We start from the raw sequence: 16820 nt of genomic DNA on the forward strand, positions 1-16820 counted from the left end.
GGGTAAGTGGATGATGGAAGTCATACAACTAGGCAGTTTGAGATTCAAAATAGGAAGGGGGCGGGATTTCCTGACTCTGCTAGCCTATTGTCCATTTTAGTTTTGTACTGCCTGGAACTCTGCAGGGAAAGTGTATCAATTCATTCAAAACCATATGGTGAATGCCTACCTTGTCCCAGGTTTTATACTAGGATGCTGGGGATACAAAGATGAATAAGACATCTCTATCTGTCTCTTTATAGAAGACTGACATAAAAGAGATAGTTTTAATGTGCTGTGGTGAGTTCAAGTGATACAGATAGGCATGGGATGATATGCCTGACCAGAAGATGGCTTGTAACCTAGACTGGGAGTTTGGAAGGGTGAGGGATGCTCAGGAAAGGCTTTCTGGAGGTGGTGACATTCAAGGTGGGTCTTAAGGAGTGCAGTGGAGCTAGACAGGTGAAGATTTTTGTAAAGGTACCAAAAGCCTTACTCTGATTGTGGACTGGGATTGGGAGACCATTCTGCTAAGTAAGATAAGTAAGTGCTCAACCCAGGCTCTATAGGATGAACATGGAGCAGCACCAGTTTGCACAATTGTGTTTTTCATCATTATTGCTTCATTGCTTGAGTATGACATTAAAAGGAATTCTTTTAACACTGTAAGTGATAGTGCAGTATTAATATCCTTTATCATAGGATCTTCAAACTAGACATATTTTACAGTCAAAGTTTAGCATAAACAGTTTTTGAAAGTTTAAAAAAATTGATTGCACTGAGGTATAATTTACATATACTAAAATGCACAGCTTTTAAGTGTTCAGTGGAAGTTTCACAGATTTACACACTTGAGTAGCTACTACCCCAGTTGAGATATAGAACATTTTCCTTACCCTGAAGACTTCACTCATGTCCCTTTGTAGTTCATCTTCACCATCCCAAAGTGACTACTGACTGATCTTTTGGTCACCATAGATTAGTTTTTTCCTGTTCTGCAACTTCACGTAAATGGAATTGTACTTGGCTTCCTATACTTAGCGTTAAGTCTTTGAGATCCATCTATGTTGTAGCATGTATCCACAGTCGTTTTTATTGCTGAGTAGGATTTTGCTGTGGATATACCACAGTTTATCTGTTTACCTGCTGGTTCACGTTGAGGTTGTTCCATGGTTTTGGCTCTTAGGAATAAAGCTGTTAGGAAATTTATATAGAAGTCTTTTTATGGGCATACGTTTTCATTTCTCTTGGTTGAGTAAATACATATATAAGAGTAGAATTTCTGGGTCATAAGATAGGTATATGTTGAGCTCTCTTAAGAAGCTGCCGAACAATTCTTCACAGTGGCTGTTGCATTGCACATTCCCACCAATAGCCATGAGAGCTGCGGCTGCTTCATAGCCTTGCCAAACTTGGTATTGTCGTTTTTAAAATTTTAGCTGGTATGCTTTGTGTACACTGTGGTTTTAAATTGGATTTCCCTGATAACAGGTGATGCTGAACATCTTTTTATGTGCTTATTAGCCATTTGTGTATTTTCTTTTCTGTTTCTGAAGTGTCCGTGTCTTGCTAGTTTTAAAATTGGGTTGTTTGGGTCGGGTGCGGGTTACTCATGCCTGTAATCCCACCACTTTGGGAGGCCAAGGCAGGAGGATTGCTTGAGCCTAGAAGTTCAAGATCAGCCTGGGCAACATAGTGAGATCTTGTTTCTACAAAAAATAGAAAAAAAATTAGCTAGGCATGGTGGTGCCTGCCTATATTCCCAGCTATTCAGGAGGCTGAGGTGGGAGGATCGCTTGAGCTCAGGAGGTGGAGGCTGCAGTGAGCCATGATTGCACTACTGTACTCCAGTCTGGGTGACAGAGTGAGACCCCCATCTGTAAAATAAAATAAAATTGAGTTGTTGGTCTTACTGATTTGTAAAGAGTTTAGCATAAATACCAAAATCAAAAAATTTTGAGAACATTTTAAAAAGCTGGTGATTAGTGGCCGGGCGCGGTGGCTCACGCCTGTAATCCCAGCACTTTGGGAGGCCGAGGCGGGTGGATCACAAGGTCAGGGGTTCGAGACTCAGCCTGACCAACATGGTGAAACCCCATCTCTACTAAAAATACAAAAATTAGCTGGGCTTGGTGGCGGGTGCCTGTAATCCCAGCTACTCAAGAGGCTGAGGCAGGAGAATTGCTTGAACCTGGGAGGTGGAGGTTGCAGTGAGTTGAGATTGTGCCACTGCACTCCAGCCTGAGCAACAGAGAGAGACTCTGTCTCAAAAAAAAAAAAAAAAAAAAAAAGGCTGGTGATTAGCATCTCTTTATCTGTTGTTTTGTGCACTTGTGGTGAAAAATGAGTGGAAACTATTGTCTCTTTAGTCTCCCTTTTTTTTTTCTTAAAGAGCAAATTGATACCCGAAAATTTGCTGTTTTTTTGAAGGTAATCATGGAGTCCCACCATTTATGGCATTAAAATATCACCATCTAGTGGCCAAAGAATAGCATTTTGTATGCTGTTAAACTGTAAACATGTAATATTTGGTATAATATGAATTATATATATTAAATGTGTATAATGGAAATAATATATAAAATACATACATTAATATATATGTAAAGCATAACAATATAATGAACAATTCATGAACCCACTACCCTGCTTCAGAACCAGAATATTTCCACTACTGTCGAAACCACCTGCTTGCTCTGCAGTCCATTGCTTAGTCTCCCATATGCATGTTACCTAGGATATCCTTCTCATTTGCATCATTTGTACTTCTGAGATATGTGATCAGTAGACAGAGCTTTTGGAATTGTCAAACTGTTTTGGTGTGCCACCAAATATTTTGACCCTTCACATTGCATTTTGGCACAGTATTAATGTTTTATATTAGTTTAGGTTTTTTGTTGTTGGTTTTTTTTTTTTTTTTTTTTTTGAGACAGTGTCTCACACTGTCACCTGGGCTGGAGTGCAATGGCGCGATTTCTGCTCACTGCAGCCTCCGCCTCCCAGGTTCAAGTGATTCTCCTGCCTCAGCCTCCCGAGTAGCTGGGATTATAGGCGCCCGCCACCACGCCTGGCTAATTTTTTGTGTTTTTAGTAGAGACAGGATTTCACTGTGTTGGCCAGGCCGGTCTTGAACTCCTGACCTCGTGATCTGCCCGCCTCAGCCTCCCAAAGTGTTGGGATTACAGGTGTGAGCCACTGCACCCGGCCAGTTTAGGATTTTTTTTAATGAAAGGAAAGAATAAGATCAGGCTCAGACATATATACAAATATATCCTCGAAGATACATTTGTCAGTTTGAGTGAGATAGGCAAAACGAAGCTGCCTGTAATGGGCAAATATGGCATGTACGTACAATGTGAAGACAGAGCCATGCAGTTTTTGTTTGTAATTGTGTAATTTCGGGAGAGACCACACTGAATGGATTATTTTGATTATTTTCAATATCATGTTCAATGATGAAATGTATTAAGGCAATATAGTGTATGATAAAAGCAGAAGTTAAGTCATTTGGAACTTTGAAGACACTTAAAAGTGTCCACATGGTGAAACCCCGTCTCTACTGAAAATACAAAAAATTAGCCAGGCATGGTGGCGGGCGCCTGTAGTCCCAGCCACTCGGGAGGCTGAGGCAGGAGAATGGCGTGAACCCGGGAAGTGGAGCTTGAAGTCAGCCAAGATTGTGTCACTGGGTGACAGAGCGAGACTCTGTCTCAAAAAAAAAAAAAAAAAAAGTGTCCAGCACGTGATCATTGGTAATATTATCACCACAATGCAGAACGAGAGCCAGGGCCAAGAGTGAGAGTGCTCCATTTCTAAGAAAACTCAAATGTGCTTTGATTTAGTCCTTTTTACCTTTGTAATCTTTAACTTCTGTCTCTCAGTTTTCATACCTATAAATTAATTTCCTCATAAAGTTATGAGAATTAAAAGGGAAGCGTGTATCTGTGTGTGCGTGTGTGTATGTGTGGTGGGGGGAGAATAGGAATAAGGACTGGCATAGAGAAAGGATTCAATAAATTGTAGCTATATTTGAACAATGAGTAAAATATATGAGTTTAAGATACTTTGTTTCATAGTTTTAGAAATAGGTGATTTTTTTCTTCCTTAGTTAAAATTACATCTCTTAATTTTAGGATGCCTTGTTCTTCCTGAAGGATTTCTTCACAAGTCTTTCTACAGAAGTAGAGCTTCAAATGACTCCAGATGCAGAAGGTATTAAATATGTGTAGTTTGAAAAGGCTATACCAAGTACTTGGATTGATTTTAATTGTTATGAGGCTTTTTTGAGAATGTACTTACAATATTTATTCCCACTTACGTAAATGTGTTCCGTGTTTATTTTTGTTGATTTTTGCGAATGCTGTTTATATAAAAGTAATAATTTAAAAGGTGAAAGCAACTTTTCTCTGTAACAAGAGTCATGTTTTGATTAAATAAAATGTAGAAAAACAAATTAGATCAAGATTGATTTAAATGGTTGCTCAGAAGAAGCATATCTAACTTTTCAAACATGCACATTACATTTTCAGTTAAAAAGTCTCCTGGAGCTGATGTCACCTGCAGTTTGCCAAGGCATTTGAGTACCTCAAAGGAGCCAAATCTGGTTATTTCTTTCTCTGGGCCAAAACAGCCTTCCCAAAATGATAGTGCCAATTCAGTGGAAGCAGTTAATGGCATGGAAGAGAAGAACTTCTCTGCTGAAGAAGCATCTTTTAGGGATCAGCCTGTGTTTTTTAGGTAACTAATTTAGTTTTAATAACAAATGAAGGTATTTTAGACTTTTGAAGATTGTTCTGTGATGTGTGTGTGCTGGTAATCACGAGGTTCCATCAGCTTTTCTTTGCACTGCCAAATCATCAGCTGGTGTATTTATCTGTATGTGGTCCCCATCTAATTGCATCCCCCTTATTTGCACATAGTAACCTGGTTCCAAATTCATCTCTCTTTCAATTGTCTGGCAGGAATTTCCTTTTCTTCTAGCTTCTTCCTTCTTTTTCTCCTCTGTCCCCTCTTTCCAGCATTGTTATGGCATGTTCGTACCAGCCCAACGGGATATCATCCTTTTGCTTTTTTTCCTTTACGAATCTCAACCTGGCTATGCCTGTCTGTCTTTTCCCTTGTGAGGATTTTCTGCCTATTTTCTCTGTCTGCCCTTCCCAGTCATTATGTGTCTTTCCTGACCCTTCCCTCCCTGCTCAGTGGGCACCGTTGGGAGACCCAGGTCCCCTGTGCTGCTGCCGTTGGCTGTGACTGCTGCCCAGCGGCTCGGCCAGCTCGAGCACAGCACACTGCAGTTTCCTCATTTCCAGACCTGTTCATTCTTCTCGTCTTCTTTCTTTTCCAACCCTTGATGGTAGGGATGGTGGCTTGGCCCTGTGGGAAAGAGAAGGGACTGAAGATCAGTGCCCCCTTGTTATGAGGAGCAGTTACATCTTCCCTGATTTTCTGTGCTACTTTCTCATTTATCCCGGGTTGCTGATTTCTCTCTTTCTCTCTAGGTTCTGAAGTTAGACTTTAGGCATGGGCCAAAGTCAGCAGTATTACTACTTGGAAGGGTTGTCACATTTTAAATATTTTGCATAGTGATGAAAATAGGTAGAAAAAATGGAATACGATAATTGGAAAGATCTTGGAATAGATGACTCCTGGTGGTTCTAAATCTTTCCACCGCCAAAGAAGGACCTTTTAAAATTAATTTCCTACATTGATCCTTTTAGTTTTACAAAAACATGTATCTTAAGTGATAATTTGCTTTCTTATTTTATTAGTCACATTTATAAACTGCCAGTTTGGTTTTTGTAAACATGGGCCTGAAAGCAAAGAATTTTGCCTTTTTTTAGCCCAGAGGAAGTAGGGTTACTCATTTATTTAGGTTTAAAAAGTACACAAGCCCTATACTTACTTAGGTAAATGTTTATTTTTTCCATTAGACTATTTAAAATATTGAGAATAGCTTATAGATTTTCATTTGTACTCTCAAAGGCTCCTAATCAGTGCCATAGTCTAAATTACACACCTTACAAATGAGGAAGTGAATGCCCAGAGAGATGAGTTGACTTGCTCAAGACCACAGTTAGTGGCCAAGGCACGACTAGAACACAGATTTTCTTGTCTCTAATCCAGAAAATCCAGTACAGTTTTTAGTAATGTCATGAGAGCCCCCTTCCTCCAAACATTTATTCGTTTTACAAATATTTACTGAGCACTTAACTGTTTGCCAGGTTTTGATCTAGGCACAAATGAACAAAGTAGAGAAAATATTTAATTGAGTTTACAAATTGAGATTACAAATAATTAAAATAAATGGTTTGTCCTATTAATATGTGCCATGGAGAAAAAAAAGAATGCGAAAGGAGAGTATTGGAGAGCACTGGCCAGACAGCCAAGTGGAGCTGAGTATTCAGGGCATGGGCGTGACCTGGGGTCTGAGGCTTCTGGTAGTGATTGGTGTAAATATAGCATCTCCATTTTGTTGTAGGCGCAGTGGACTTTGGTGAGATGGCTTAGGATGTAACCACCAACATTAATTCTGTGGGAAAACTGTGTTTCAAGTTCCAAACATTGTTTGTAGCCAACTTTTGGAAGCCAGATCATTTTGTTAGATGTGTACCATCAGTGTACAACCAGCCCTCTATATCTAGAATTCCACATCTGAGATTCAATCAAAATATTAATAAAAAATGGCAATAAAAATAATACAAATTAAAAATACAAGAATGATTTGCACAGCATTTACATTGTATTAGATATTATAAGTAATCTAGAAATGATTTAGAGTATATGAAAGGATAAGTGTGGCATATATGCAAATACTATCCCATTTTATATAAGGGACTTGAACATCAAGGGATTTGGTATCCGTAAGGGCCCTGGAAGCAATCCACTTCAGAAACCAAGGGACAACTGTATAATTATAATTTCATTCTCACACTGTTCCCTATATTTGTTTGTCGATAATTCTGTTTACTTAGAAGCATTAGTTTCAAGGATTCTCACAAAATTTAACAATGTAGGTGGCATTTTAACAATTTTTGAAGACTGAGCAGCAGAGAGTTCAAGTCACTTGCCCACAGTTGCATCTCATAGATGAATCTGGGGTTCATGCCAGGATTGCTGGCTCTTCTTTACCAGACAGTCAAAATAATTCCTTAGGCCTTCTCTTTATATTTCTTGGTCATGACTATCTGGTTTAATCTTGAAGGTTGCTTTTATTAATTTATTCTTTGAATTGTGAATATATATAAGAATAAATTTTTGTAAGTGTACATTATTTCATAAACTGAGAAAAGGTTTTTATTACATTTTATTTTTGTATTTTTTATTTTTACTTTCCTACACTATATAGACGTAACTAAGGAAAGCTTTTTGTGAGAAATGCAAATATGATAATATATGAAACGATTAACATTTGCTTAATTGTTATATTAGGAAAAGATGGAGCTAAAAGACATTCTCTTTTATTTAGTTCTTAAGATATTTACATGATTTATTTTGTGGTTTTGTTTTTATTCTCCGATTGAACAAATATCTAACTTCACCTATTAGTAACTGTAAATGTAAATAACTCCCCTTCTTCCTTTATCTTCAGAGAATTTAGATTCACGTCAGAAGTTCCCATTCGACTTGATTATCATGGGAAACATGTATCAATGGATCAGGTTGGGAAACTCTACAAATATACTCCACAAAATTATCTTATGTTTCTCTAATGAACTCGTTTTTATTTTTAACTTTGCTTTGTCATAGTTTATATATATGTTTGAAATGAAGTGCAAGGTTTTTAAATTTAATTGTTTTTAATGTAAATATTTACTTAAGTACCATAAGTAAAATTTGGTATAAATTGGGTCATATGTATTGTAAAATATATATTTTTGCTGTATGTAAATATTTTAAGTGTTTTAGTATCAATAATGACTATTGCTTTGACTTTCAAAATAACAATGATTTTAGATGTTGAGTCTCTTAATTTACAGTAAGGTTAATTTGGCCTTTTTTAATTTTGAAGGGTACACTAGCTGGGATTTTAATTGGTCTGGCTCAGTTAAACTGCTCTGAACTAAAGCTCAAGAGGCTTTCCTATCGACATGGGTAAGTGAATTTATTATATGAAGCTTTAAGTGAAGTTATCAAAGTTAGTGTACAACAAATTTAAAAACTGAGTTTTCTTAGCAAGCATACACAGTTTTACAGTATTTTATTTAGAGAGCTCATTTTTAGGGGACTCAAGATTTAGGCACTGATTTCTATTCTGAGGGATTAGAAGTAGTTTGAAAAGAGTAGTGTTTGGAAAAAACAGTTGTAGTTTAGGATATTTTAAATAATTTTCTAAGGTTGTAAATTAGCTTATTCAGTGAAAAGACTGGAAGTTCTTAGTAGCAATTACTGGCAATTTAGAAACTTTGGGTTAATCCTGTGCCAAAGCCTTAGATGTTCAAGAAATAAGAACATTGGAAAAACACACTAATACGTATTACCTGAGTCTTGTAGAAATTATTAACATTAGAATTGGATTATATATATGTGTGTTTGTGTATGTATGTATATTTGGAGAAATTCAGGTTGTGAGTTAAATGGATGATTTGTGTTTCTTTTTGATTTGAAAAATGTTAGCTGTTTTTGAAGCATCTGTAATATTTGTCCTTATAATTTGTAGATTTTGTTTTAAGTAAAAAAAAAAAACCCTCAAACTAATCTATGTCTATAAATGTATTTCTCCTTCTGACATACTAATAATCATTTGCTCTAGTTTACTAGGTGTTGACAAATTATTCTCATATGCAATCACTGAGTGGCTTAATGACATTAAGAAGAACCAGCTACCAGGAATCCTGGGAGGTGTTGGACCTATGCATTCACTAGTACAATTAGGTGAGTTTTCTTCTTTTTTAATCAAAAGATGTTATTTTTTCAGATCAGTAATTCTTATCCCTTTGAGAATTTATGTGAGGACCATTAGTCTAGAAAACTCACATATGTACTCGTACACACAAAACTTTGCCTCCAGTTTTAGGAGTTAAAAACCCCAGGGTTAGAATGATAGAAAAGTCTGAACTCTGGCACTGATGTTGATTTTGTGTTGACTGTTGTAGTACAAGGCCTAAAGGACTTGGTCTGGCTCCCAATAGAGCAGTACCGGAAGGATGGCCGCATTGTCAGAGGGTTTCAGAGAGGTGCTGCTTCCTTTGGTACCTCGACAGCGATGGCTGCTCTAGAACTCACAAACAGAATGGTTCAAACCATACAGGTATCTTTTTAGACTGCCTTAGTCTATCTAAAAAGAGCCATTGTGAAATGGTTGGGTCCTTTTGTTTTTAAAACAATACTGTGAAGATATACAAAATGTGAGTAGATACTTTATTCATAGTGATTTAATGTCATGCTTGTTTTATTGCTTAAATGTTTAGTGTTAAATAATTAGAATAAAGCAGTAGAATACAGCGTCAGATTTGTTTGCCTATTTCAGGTAAATTGTAAACGTTGTTAGCAGAGGATTGATTTCACCATATTTGTATGAAAGGATCATAGCTAAATTTGAAGAAGGCGTTGTAGATTAAACAGAAGTATTAAAGGTCATTCTAGTAAGTATTAAGCTCCATAGACTGATGTGGAAATGTTGAGTGTTCTCAGTGAACATAGGAGGGGCTAAAAATTTAGCTCAATCCAGGTGTTAGTTATTAATTTATACTTTTATGTTCTTGTTATAAAAGTCATCAATTCTTGTGGTAAAGAATTCAGATACGCAGAAGTGTCTTCGTTAGGGTTTGTGAGTTCCTCTGCTCTTCCTCACTCCCTGTAGGAAGTACTCTGCTGGTCCGTAACTTTTCAGACTTTCTTCTAATTCATTTCTTCCTTTTGACAAAATGATCCAGGCAGCTGCAGAGACTGCTTATGATATGGTGTCTCCTGGTACCCTTTCTATCGAGCCCAAGAAGACCAGAAGGTTTCCTCATCATCGGTTAGCCCACCAGCCAGTAGACCTGAGGGAAGGTGTGGCCAAGGCCTACAGTGTTGTGAAAGAGGTAATTGAATACTTGGGTGGACACATCAGAACCCTTCTGTGTGCTTTCCCAACTTTCACCTAAAGAGCATTTAATGGCTTAAATTTATTCTGTAGAAATCCCTGGGAGCAGAATGGCAACTGCCGCTAATAACATGCGCCCATATCTGTGTGAGGTGACGGAAAGGGGCCAGTCTGGGACCAGTAGGCTGACACGAAGACTAGTGATTGCGTGGGTGGACGGATCCTCTCTTTTCACCTGCAGAAGCACTCAGAGAGTGATAGAAACAAATGCCGTGTGATTGCTGTCTGGTTTAACACATTTATACTCTGCCCTGCTTACCTCAGATTTGCTTAAGAACTAGAACTTTTCAGATGAACCTCCCACCCTGATCCTATTCCCGTGCCTTCACTATGCTGAACGTGGAACATATTTTTTTTGTACATGTTTTTATAGTTTTATTATATAAGTATGTATTCATAAGCAAAACATACTAGTGTTAATGTTTTAAAAGTTTCCATAAATGGTGTTATGTGTCTCATTCTTCAACTTATTTCAAGATAGATCCATGTTAATCTTAATCCATGTAGGTCTAATTTCCACATTTTTATGGTATTTCACTGTATGAATATATCGTAATTTATTTATTTTCCTGTTGGTGGGCATTCAGTTTCCATTTTTCCCCTGAAACACCACTATGGGGAGTGCTCATTTAACTGTCTTTTTGTTCATATGTACAAGAAATTCTTTAGGGTCAACTGGGGAGTAACTGTTGGAATCTCGACATTTAGTAAGCATTGCTGAATTGCTCTCTGACACGGTTGTGCCAGTGAACCCTGTTTTTTTTTTTTTTCTGGGTGTTGTCAGGGTCATTCCCTGGCATACTCTTTTTGACATTCTTTTTAATATGACATAAGGGAGTTTGAGGTCATTTGACTTATGATTTGTGTTTTAGGATTTCATGAAAGATATTTTTCTCAGTCATATTCTAACAATAGTCAGATGTGCCTAGGACGGTCTTTTACTTGAGAAAAGTAGCCTCTGTGGTCCCAAACGGCAGGAAGTCCACGAAGGTAGGGCCCCAAGAAATGTATTAGTGGATAAATAAAGGTAAGACCAATGGTCAGCTTTGAAAAAAAGATTTACTGGGGAGAATAAAGAGATAATTACCAGTCAGACTTGCTCCTACAGATGTCAGGATTGAGCCAGCTATCAATAGGCTAAAATTATATCTGTGAAACAGACACTGGGGTTAGTAAGGGCAGTGGGCAGTAAGATGTAATAGCAGTTTGATATTTAACAACTTGTGAAATGGTGGCCTGATTTAATCTATATTAATTTTAAAATAAATGTGTGCTTACTTTGTGCCAAATGTATGGTAATTGCTATTAGAGACAGGCGATATTTCTAATTTACAGATGAGGAATCGGGTTCTGCCAGACAGTGGCCTCCCCCAAGTACCACAGCGAGAAGGGAGTGGAGCCAGGATTGGAACTGGGTATTTGGGTTTAAAGTTTAGTTCTCTTTCTCTAAGCTGTCACTAGGAAGAATGAGGGAAGGGAGGGTGAGATTAGTAAGTGTGGATTGAGATGGTAGGATGTGCTTGTTTGGACTTACTCTGGATTCTCTATTAAAGTTAAAAAAAAAAAAAAAGTTCCTAAGTGGCGCTTGGTATTTCTTTTCCATTTTAGATGTCAGTAAGTCAAAGATGAAGAGAAAATGCCTTGTGTGTGTCATAGATAGGCTCATCTTTTAGATCAGAGGTTGGCAGACTAGGCTGCAGGGCAGACCTGGCCATGCCTCTTTTGTATGGGCCTTTGAGCTAATAATAATGGTATTTACAATTTTAAAGGATTGTAAAACAAAACAAAACAAAAAATAAATAACAGAGACCATGGCCCACAAATACCTTCTATGTGGCCCTTACAGAAAAAGTATGTCAACCCCTACTTACATAGTTCTATTTGGTGGTAGTCAGGCACTTATGAGGGTGGTAGTAGGAATTATTTATTGAACACTTACTGTCTTCCAAACTCTGTCAAGCTCTTGAGATGAATTATTTAATTCTAACAATCACCATAGGAGGAAGGCAGCATTTTAATTCCCTGTTTAAATGACTTATCTAAGGTCACACAGCTAAATAATAGGGCTGAGATTGGAATTTACTTCTGTCGTCTGCAAACATAGTGGTGGTCGGCCTCGTACTCTACTCATCTACTCCTGTTTATCGCGGGTGGGATAGGGAGGGGAGCTGGTGGAGAGGGGAGGGAGATGGTGCAGGGAAATGTACAAGTTGTAAACATTTTCTTTGTTGTGCTCATGGTTTCTCTTATTGGCTGTTATCCTCTAGATAGTTTTTAAAGTAGTACTTATTATTTCTTTGAGTTTTTCTGGACACTTTTTTTTTTTGAGACGGAGTCTTGCTCTGTTGCCCAGGCTGGAGTGCAGTGGCATGATCTTGGCTCTCTGCAAGCTCTGCCTTCTGGGTTAACGCCATTCTCCTGCTTCAGCCTCCCAAATAGCTGGGACTACAGGCGCCTGCCACCACGCCTGGCTAGTTTTGTGTATTTTTAGTAGAGGCGGGGTTTCACTGTGTTAGCCAGGATGGTCTAGATCTCCTGACCTCATGATCTGCCTGCCTCGGCCTCCTAAAGTGCTGAGATTACAGGCGTGAGCCACCGCGCCCGGCCTTCTAGACATCTTTTTTTTTGCTCTGTGGTATTACACGTTTTTGCCAGATATACTGGGTAGATAGGATGCTCTTGTTAACTTGCCAAAATGATGGCTAGATTCTGGGTTAGGACAAGGTCCTTGATTTCCCTGGAGAAATCAAAGTTCCTTTATGCTGTCCCCATCACTGAAGCTGTCACAATAATAATATAATAATAATAATGGAATGTTGCTTTGAGTTCCCTAGGGATTTCTGAGTTAGATACATGGTAAAGATTCAGAAGTCATGTGAAGTTTTACCACATTGGTTTGACCTACATGTTTGTATATTCAGCTTCAAAGCTTAGAAGTCATTACTAGCGTAGAGACTGAATAAACAAAAAAGAAAGCTTAGCAATCATTATTTTATTATGTTGTGAGAAAGATGGAAAATGCTACTAAAGTTTTGTTGAGAATTATTAAACATGTTCCTGCTTTTTGTTCTCAGAATTCTCTAATCCAATAAAATGTTCTATTTAGCTTTTTATCTTAATTGAATTTTCCATTTTTTTTCCTAATACATAGCCAGTAATTTAAAACAAATGAAGTAATTTCCCAGAGCTTAGTAGAATTAGGTTGAATGAAAGGGAACTATCACCATATTTCTTTAGTGAATATATTCAAGAAGTTTTGTTTGCCAAGTTTGATGTAACTGGAGTGATTAATAGTACCAGCAAAGCCCGTATTTCTGTCTTCCCAATGCGAAATTTTAGTTTACCTACATTTCCTACACACTAGTGTCACAACAAAATACTGAGTCATAATTGCCTCTTTCCCTTATCGTTAGAATTCTGTCATTAAAAATAATAATCCTGGGTTATCTAAAATCATGGCATTTTTTTTTTTGTCTGGTTACAAACATAATGTTACTTGCTTTAAAAGTGTGTACTGCAGGATAGCTTAGAGAGTTTTCTGACCAGAGTTTGTTCACTGCTCTCCTCTCTCCTACCTCCCACCTCTACGCAGGGAATCACAGACACGGCTCAGACCATTTATGAAACTGCGGCTCGAGAACACGAGAGCAGAGGGATGACTGGTGCCGTGGGCGAGGTTCTGCGCCAGATTCCTCCGGCAGTGGTGAAACCTCTGATTGTTGCCACAGAAGCAACGTCAAACGTGTTGGGTGGCATGAGAAACCAAATTAGGCCAGATGTCCGGCAAGACGAGTCACAGAAATGGCGCCACGGGGATGACTGATGGCTTGGAACTGACAGCGTGAAGATAAGGAGAGTGGAACCAGGAGCTCAAAATCCCGACAGCAGCTTCAGAGGAAGCTCGTTTAATTTTATTGTGCTCATCTCAGGAACAAAAGCATTTTTTAGTTAAATAATTTAACATCAAAACAACATGCAACCAAAAACTTCTGACATTTATAGTTGATACTTGCCTATAGAAATGTTTGGTGGCTGGTGTCAAAGGTCCTTAAAGCATTTGCTGCCAAGTTAGTGGAAGGCTCACTTTTGTTAAGATGACTGTAATTCTCCTTGTTACCGATGAGAGATCATTGGAAGCTGCCTTCTAACACTCTTTGTGTAGCTCTGTGGAGTTGAATTTTCTTAAGGTTTAAAAAGAATCACAGCTTCAGAACTTTAATTGAAAATGAGAGACAGAAGCCACAGGGGAAGCAAAGCAAATAGGATTTTCAATATAAATATCAGTGTGGAAAAATAACCTATTCTGTTGAATTTAGTGTTCATGCACTTGAGAACAACATTACTTCCATTTACTCCGAAAATCCTTCTGTGGGGGTTTGAGAAAGTGAATGTTGCAGACATGTTCTGTTGTGTTGCACTTTATCCTGTGTTTATGTGTATGTGTTTTTAGATTAATTCAAGTTGTGTGCTATATTTCTTGTATAATTTATGAAGTTACACAAAATATAAAAAGCAGTAAACTTGTCCGAAAGTTTTTGGCAAAGGAAGGTAACTTCAATGTAATAGCTTCCTTTAAGAGTACAGGAAAATACATTCTATAATGAAGTGGGGCCCATGTAATTGTTTATATTTTCAGTTTTAAGCAGGTATAGTGCAGGCTTGTTAGGAATGTGTGGAAGGGAAGATTGGAAGTGATTTTTCCTCTTTTAAAAGTAAACAAAATTCTTCAAATATGCCCTAGTTAACTATTTCAGTGTACCATTTTTACTTGGTTAACAGTGTACATTTTGATAACCTATCAGGAGTGAATAAAGTGTTTTTATTTAAAGGTGATATTGTTTTATGCTTCCATGAATATTTTGCTTTTCTTAGAGCATATTCATAGATGCAGTACTGTGATTTACCACAAGATAATTGGGAACACTTTCTGAAAATTGATTTTTATTAGTATCAGGTAAATCATTACCTACGAGTAAGAGGGAAATTGTTGTCAATTCCTGACTTTAGATTGATCCAGCAGAAAGAAAAGGTGGAACTTTGTATATATCCACTTTTTAAAGTTGCATGACCTGACTTCCTGTTTTCTAAAGTTGGGGGAATATTACTGAACTTCAGTTTCAGAACTGCATTTCAATTTGGGGCTTGGAAAATGAAGTTAAATCAATTTTGTTCTCTAAATTTTCTAAGCAGGAAAGCAATGTAAACCCAAAATCAAAATGTTTAGAATTTATAAAAATGGGGTTATATAGCTTTTAATTTTAGTTTCCTTTTTACTGCCAAAAAACTTAAAAAGACAACAGCATAACCACCTGTTTAAGCACCGTGGGACCGTCTGTTATTCGGATAGAGCCTGGTCCTGGCGACAGACTAACAGGAAGGCATGCTGTGTTACCGGGAAGGCGCCTCTGGCTGTGGGGTGTGTTCTCACCACCCCACTCAGATGCCAGCATTCTCCATTTGCCCTTAAGGAAACTTGCTCTGTGTGTTAACCCAGTTATGATTAGTCAAACTGGAAAACACTTGATCAAACTTAAAATTGTAAAATCTCTCTAACTTTTGAATATACTTTCCACAGTTATACTTAAGTTCAGTTAACTACAGTATAGAGAAAAATAATTATTCTCTTCTTTGCACCCTGAGTTGCAAACAAATTAAGTTTACAAATCTCATTTAAACATATATCTTTGTAATGTAATCTCCATGGTTCTTTCTTTGTTCTACCCTCCTGCACCTGCTGTCGATGTAATCATTTTGGGAACAGAAACGTTGTGTCTCAAAAAGATTCATTGTCAGTTCAGCCAGGATGTTCTTTACCTGAGATTCTGGAAAGATGTTTATCTATATCTGAACACTTCTACATTATTAAATGTCCTTAAACTTTTTCTTTTTTACAAGTGTCTTTTCAAACTTTTGTGATGACACAGTAGAAAGAGTGTGGCTAGAATCCGTGGTTTGCCACATCTGCAGCTTACCAAACGAGTGACTTGTCCAGGACATCTGATCCCTGTAAGCCTCAGCATCCCTCCTGGTAAATGGAGGGTTTTTTACGACAAAGCCCAAGGAGGGGTTGTGGATGATTAGGCTGTGTGTGCGTGTGAGAATGATTGCATGTGGCGTCATGCTTTGTACAGAGCCTCAGACCACTGGGCCTTGTCCATTGAGGTCCTCTCTGGTGACATCACACTGAGCAGCCAGGGGCCACCTTAGATCTCAGATCTCTCGGAGCAATATTTTTCTGAACTGCCACTGTGCCTGCGTGGTTGGGTTTGGTGTCATGCTTCTGACTAGAGTAGATCGCGCATGTCCACCAGTGATATGTTGAGTCCTTACAGTTTCCCCCCATGGAGTCCCATAAGCAGCTCCATCGAGATCTGTCAGCAAGTTGCAGGACCCCACAATGTTCTGACATGTTAAGACCCCCTTACATCACGAGTAGAGAGGCAGCTGAGGCCACAGCCGTGTCTTCCTCTTGAATGGAGCTAACTTGGAACCCCCCGTTTTCCCTTCCTTTCTGCCCACCACTGAACACTGCCTTTTAGATAACTCAGTGTTTCTTCTAGACGTCATAGCAATAGACTTTCACTTTCATGAAGTTTGGGTACGATTTGGATTCTCACTTAAGTACATATATTTATCAATATTTTTGTAAGGCAAAGTTCACTTAAAAAATCTTTCCAAGTAGCAGTGTGCCTAAGATGGCAAAATACTAAAAACGTGTTTCCTGCTCCTGTTGTGTGTCACTTTTCAAGCCGATTGA

At 38.1% G+C, this 16820-nt stretch overlaps 1 protein-coding gene across 4 annotated transcripts in view; it reads left to right on the forward strand.

The window, feature by feature from the left end:
* Positions 1 to 14896, forward strand: part of ATG2B (autophagy related 2B) — an 80269-nt gene extending 65373 nt beyond the window's left edge. For all 4 annotated transcript variants that reach the window (XM_055288257.2, XM_055288258.2, XM_055288260.2 and 1 more), the window contains 8 exons: positions 4113 to 4191; positions 4509 to 4716; positions 7568 to 7637; positions 7988 to 8070; positions 8729 to 8850; positions 9072 to 9226; positions 9852 to 10001; positions 13656 to 14896. In XM_055288257.2, coding sequence (XP_055144232.1) covers positions 4113 to 4191; positions 4509 to 4716; positions 7568 to 7637; positions 7988 to 8070; positions 8729 to 8850; positions 9072 to 9226; positions 9852 to 10001; positions 13656 to 13886 — 1098 coding nt within the window. In that variant the 3' untranslated portion in view covers positions 13887 to 14896. The remainder of the gene's footprint in view (positions 1 to 4112; positions 4192 to 4508; positions 4717 to 7567; positions 7638 to 7987; positions 8071 to 8728; positions 8851 to 9071; positions 9227 to 9851; positions 10002 to 13655) is intronic.
* Positions 14897 to 16820: the final 1924 nt, after the last annotated feature.

The sequence above is a fragment of the Symphalangus syndactylus genome, chromosome 8 (assembly GCF_028878055.3).
Source record: "Symphalangus syndactylus isolate Jambi chromosome 8, NHGRI_mSymSyn1-v2.1_pri, whole genome shotgun sequence".
Taxonomy (NCBI): domain Eukaryota; kingdom Metazoa; phylum Chordata; class Mammalia; order Primates; family Hylobatidae; genus Symphalangus; species Symphalangus syndactylus.